The following is a 6,090-nucleotide window of genomic DNA, read 5'->3' on the forward strand; positions in this document are numbered from 1 at the left end:
ATATACAAATATTTTATATGTAAAATAATATTAGCAGGAGCAGTTCTAATAACGTTATAATATATTTTTTTACATATACTCTTATATATTTAATACTGCATTTATTTCAATTAAATGTAGATTCCAATAATAACATTAAATTTAATTTTAAATTTATTGTTATCATAATTTCACTATAAAGCTAAATTAATTTTAACAACAAAAACTCTGTAGAAGAATATTTTCTTTACTGCTACACAGGTAATAAGAGTATTGATGTACTTTAATATGATATATGATATTAACATTATGTTTTTTTAATGGCTTTAAATAAATTGTAAAAAAAAAATACATTGATTAAATCTTAAGAAAGAAACATTTAAGTAATAATAATAATGATAGGTGTGTGTGTGTGTGTGTGTGTGTGTGTGTGTGTGTGTGTGTGTGTGTGTGTGTGTGTGTGTGTGTGTGTGTGTCAGTATTATTGTAATACATTATATTGTATTGATTTTGTTACAGAATAAAATCACCATAATAATCACAAGTTAACAGCTTTTATTTATTTCAAGAGAAATTTAAATTTAAATTTACTCGATTTATTTTTAATGTCACCACCTGATTTAAAATCATAATGTTTTGGTTTGACTTTTATTTCTGTGTGAACCGTATAAATAGAAATACTCCTGAAATTTCACAGTAAAACTCAGATCTTCAGTTATTCAGTGCTGCGTGTCAAACCCGCAATTAACCCTTATTTATTAATGATTTATCTTCAAGTTATTTTTTTGGGAAAGTTATCAATTCATCTGTCAAAATGTCTTTAAATGTTTTGTTTTGTTCATATTTTCTGTCTCTGAAATCCAGTAAATATTCTCATTTCAGAAGCTGCAACCAGAGAATTTCATTTTAAAAATCACTTGACAAAGATTAAAATTATTAGAATTATTAAAATAGTTGTAAATATTTTTTATAGTTTTTATGAAGACAAAAAAACCCCTGCAGACTTTATCAATGAAGCAAAGATCGATTTAATCATTGGAAATACAGATAATTATCAATAATATATAATATAATAATTATGAAACAAAGCAGAAATATTTGATAAATGTAATTGTTTGTTCTCAGCAGACGACTCCGTGGCGTCTGCTGCTGACACAGATGAACGACTGTGTTTAAATCAGTCGGACTGAAACAGTTTAGACAAGTTCAAGTTAACAACTCAAAAATATCTCGAGTTTTATTATTATTAATAATTATTATTCAGCTCTTTTTGATGAATCATATGTTTTCCTGTGAGTCTGACTCTGATGATAAAAATCAAACCTTCCTACTGATTTAAACTCTTCAAAACCGTTTTTTTCTGCATCTACTAATTCGGATTTTTATCATCTTAAACTTCAATTTGAAAACTAATCAGTAACTTCTGCTGATAATCAGCTGAAATTGATCGGTATTGTATTATTTCGTTTTTTTCCTGCAGTGAACTGAACAAACTGGGCTGCTGAACTGTGACGTCCATTTTTAATTCATTTTACTGTTGATTTAGTTTTAATGTTATTGGTTGAATCAGGTTTAGATTTCTCTCTCTCTCTGTTAAATTTAATGAAAGTTTCAGTTTCTCGTCTCTGACAATTTAAAGTGTAAAAATGTGAGAAAATAAAACAGAGTCTGGTGCGGACGAGGACACAGTGAAAGGATTTACACTGCTGTGTTTTCCAAAAATAAGGCGTCGTTCTGCACGCGCTCAGTGTGTCTGCAGAGCTGTGAGGTTTCAGGTTTCACACTCCAGAGTGCAACAAATCAAACACCATTGACCTCTGACCTTTAACACCCCCACACCCTCCCCATCCCCTCCCATCCCCTCCCCTCTGTCACCATCTCCAGACAGGAGAGTCTTCAGTGTGCGCCGGGTTTTTATTTGAAACATTATTCAGAGGTTTGAAAAAATGACATGGGGAAGAAGAAAAAGTTCAGAAAATGAAAATATTAATATTAACAAACTTCAGCTGAACGTTACTAAAGTCCAGACATCTTGTTTTAATTCATCAGACTGAGACTGAACCAGAACCTGAGTCTCTGCTGCTTCGTTCACTCAGTTCAGCAGCTGATGAGACGAACTCCTCTCGGCGTCTTTCACCTTTAAACTGTCGAAGAAGTTCAAACTTCATCAAATGAAGACGACTCACAGAAAGTTCATTGAGCCTGAGACAGTTTGTGTCCTCAGAGACAGACACACAGACCGCAGGTCTGAGACTCAGTTTACCATGATGATGTCAGCAGTGACATCACAACCAGCCTTCATTTAGTAGAGACAAAGAAATATTTCACAGAGAATGAAAATCATCTTTTGTTTGTTAACGCAGACCAGGTGTGTGACTCCTTTTAGTGTGTACAAGTATAAACAACAATACACAACAGGTGTGCACAGTACAGGTGTGGAACAGGTGAGTTTCAGTTTTCAGGTGACGATTCAGTTCACTCACCTGAGACAAAGAAAAACGGAACCAACAAATTTTATTCTTGAAAATTGCTAAAGAAGATAATTTGATTATCATAGTGGCTGATTAACTTTCTGTTAATTGGCTAATTGATTCATTGATTCATTTAGTAACAGTTGTTTCCCAGAAGCTTCGTACCTAAAGCTGCTCATGACTCTCATCATGTGTGATCATGTATGTATCATCAGTATGATCATGTTTCATTGCTCATTCAGCACTGTGGGATAACATGTGGTTCACTGAAGGCATCCTGTCTGATGCAGACCAGGAGACCAGTTCACTTCAGACCAGTTCACTTCAGACCAGTCCAGGACTGGACCCTGAACAGTCAGTTTCCTCTGCAGGATTCAGATTCAGTGGGAACAGTGTGTCCTCTCAGTAACCCTCCTCCCTCTGTGGGGGTGGGCGGGGCGGAGACGCCCCCCAGTCCATTGATTGGTCACGGTCATGCTGCCTGTCACCCCCCCTTCCCCGGGGAAGAAGGGTGAGATTCAAACAGAAACATGTTTGGTTCAGCAGGTCGGGACGTCCCGCTGATCGATGAGTTCCGTCAACCCGACGCTGAATCTTCCCAAAATGGACGAGTGTGTAATTTCCATTAAATTGCCGCCACCCCCACCCCCCCACTCCCACCACACCCCCACCGGTCAGGAGCAGGACTAATGAAACCTGAAGCTGCTCTCTGTCTGAGCTGGTACCATGAAAACCTCTCTGATCCTCAGTCTGCAGCAGCTGATCCTGCTGGTCCACACAGATCCACTTGGATTCTGGTAACTGAGACTGATACAGGAGAGGAGTTAAAAGACAGAGTCCGGCTTTGAGTTTTACTGTCAGACAGTCGCCAGGTCCTGATGGACTGAACCTGTCATCTGAGACCAGATCAGACTGACATGTATCAGTGAACAGAGAAATAATCAGTTGACACCTCCACCTGCTCCTGACGAAGGTCTGAAGGTCTGAAGACTGAAGACTGGACCTGAACCAGGACCTGGTCCAGATTCTCTCCAGTCTAATCAGGTCTGGTCTCTGGAGACCAACTGCAGGATAGTTTTGTTGCACTGAAAACAAATGTAGCATGTGACCCCCCCTCCCTGTGTGAGCAGTTGATGACAACACATTTCTTTGCCCCCCCTCCCCTTTGTTACTATGGACACCTGTTAACGCAGTTCAGGTTCCTCCTTCTCAGCAGGTGAGACTTTTTATTAACAGGAGGATAATTAATGTTCAGGCTCAACAAAGGACATCCGTGGCCTCTCAGGACCCCCACCGCCATCACCATCCACTCCCCCTCCCCACCAAGGTCAGACTGTCTCCACATTGTTCTGCCGACACTGACTGAAGTCTTTGTTCCATCAGAGACACAGTACAGAGGAAGTGTTTGGGTCTGTTCAGGTCCAACAGATTCTGGATCAGGTCTCATTGTTGTCAGGTCTGCTCTGATGTGGTCTGACGTGGTCTCAGATCAGTTTAATGAACTGCTGCAGACGTTTACTGGAGCTGAGCTCTGGATATTTTAAACCTCAGCAGGTGAAACTGTCACTGTTAGACATCTGATCTTCATGTCATTTCATCTTCTGATGAAAATGTTGTCACGAAAACTACTAACTAAAATTTGATATCATCTTTGTTACCGTGGTTACAGATGTACTGTAGTTCTTGTCTATTGCAAGGTTAGAGAATACAACTGTAGACCTTTCAGAGACAGAGGACACAAGTTTAGACTCATGTCTTTATGAGTTCAAACACAAAGGACTGACTGTGTCTGACTGTATCAGACTGTTCTGACGGTGTCTGACTGTCTGATTTTCTGACTGTATCTGACCTTATCTGACTGTGTCTGACTGCATCTGACTGTATCTGACTATGTCTGACTGTGTCCAACTGTATCTGACTGTTCTGACTGTATCTGACTGTGTCTGACTGTCTTGCTGTTCTGGCTGTGTCTGACTGTATCTGACTGTGTCTGACTGTCTTGCTGTATCTGACTGTGTCTGGCTGTATCTGATTGTGTCTGACTGTATCTGACTGACTGCTCTGACTGTATCTGACTATCTGACTATCTGACTGTGTCTGACTGTCTTGCTGTATCTGACTGTGTCTGACTGTATCTGGCTGTATCTGACTGTATCTGACTGTGTCTGACTGTGTCTGACTGTCTTGCTGTATCTGACTGTGTCTGACTGTCTTGCTGTATCTGACTGTATCTGACTGTCTTGCTGTATCTGACTGTATCTGACTGTATCTGACTGTGTCTGACTGTGTCTGACTGTCTTGCTGTATCTGACTGTATCTGACTGTGTCTGACTGTCTTGCTGTATCTGACTGTATCTGACTGTGTCTGACTGTATCTGACTGTGTCTGACTGTGTTTGACTGTGTCTGACTGTATCTGACTGTGTCTGACTGTATCTGACTGTGTCTGACTGTGTCTGACTGTCTTGCTGTATCTGACTGTATCTGACTGTGTCTGACTGTCTTGCTGTATCTGACTGTATCTGACTGTGTCTGACTGTATCTGACTGTGTCTGACTGTGTTTGACTGTGTCTGACTGTATCTGACTGTGTCTGACTGTATCTGACTGTGTCTGACTGTGTCTGACTGTCTTGCTGTATCTGACTGTATCTGACTGTGTCTGACTGTCTTGCTGTATCTGACTGTATCTGACTGTGTCTGACTGTATCTGACTGTGTCTGACTGTGTTTGACTGTCTCTGACTGTATCTGACTGTGTCTGACTGTATCTGACTGTGTCTGACTGTGTCTGACTGTCTTGCTGTATCTGACTGTATCTGACTGTGTCTGACTGTCTTGCTGTATCTGACTGTATCTGACTGTGTCTGACTGTATCTGACTGTGTCTGACTGTGTTTGACTGTGTCTGACTGTATCTGACTGTGTCTGACTGTATCTGACTGTGTCTGACTGTGTCTGACTGTCTTGCTGTATCTGACTGTATCTGACTGTGTCTGACTGTCTTGCTGTATCTGACTGTATCTGACTGTGTCTGACTGTATCTGACTGTGTCTGACTGTGTTTGACTGTGTCTGACTGTATCTGACTGTGTCTGACTGTATCTGACTGTGTCTGACTGTATCTGACTGTGTCTGACTGTATCTGACTGTGTCTGACTGTATCTGACTGTGTCTGACTGTGTCTGACTGTCTTGCTGTATCTGACTGTATCTGACTGTAATTCCCCATGTCACTGCTGGTTGATCTGAAATGCATGCTGGGATACTTAGTTAGCTCCTTGGTAAAACCGACAGAGTGAGACCTCTTCGGGTCATGTGGTCTGAACTCCAGATGTGAACGCTAGTCTGGTTGTGACTGATGATGTTTCACAGGAAGAATGTAGATTGGGAAAGCCCAGATGTTCAGTTGTTTATACTGGATTGTAATGGTTCACACACACGGTGTCAGTGAACGCAGCACACTGACTGTCAGTGAACGCAGCACACTGACTGTCAGTGAACGCAGCACACTGACTGTCAGTGAACGCAGCACACTGACTGTCAGTGAACGCAGCACACTGACTGTCAGTGAACGCAGCACACTGACTGTCAGTGAACGCAGCACACTGACTGTCAGTGAACGCAGCACACTGACTGTCAGTGAA

General features: G+C 40.9%; 1 protein-coding gene across 1 annotated transcript in view; it reads left to right on the forward strand.

Annotated features, from left to right (window-relative positions):
- Positions 1 to 3,176: 3,176 nt before the first annotated feature.
- Positions 3,177 to 6,090, forward strand: part of LOC111236208 (ephrin-A2-like) — an 18,648-nt gene continuing 15,734 nt past the window's right edge. Inside the window, exons 1-2 of the mRNA XM_022764875.1 lie at positions 3,177 to 3,247; positions 3,736 to 3,777. Of these exons, the coding sequence (XP_022620596.1) occupies positions 3,177 to 3,247; positions 3,736 to 3,777 (113 nt within the window). The remainder of the gene's footprint in view (positions 3,248 to 3,735; positions 3,778 to 6,090) is intronic.

The sequence above is a fragment of the Seriola dumerili genome, unplaced genomic scaffold, assembly GCF_002260705.1.
Source record: "Seriola dumerili isolate Sdu_G_001 unplaced genomic scaffold, Sdu_1.0 BDQW01000592.1, whole genome shotgun sequence".
In the NCBI taxonomy this organism is placed as follows: Eukaryota; Metazoa; Chordata; class Actinopteri; order Carangiformes; family Carangidae; genus Seriola; species Seriola dumerili.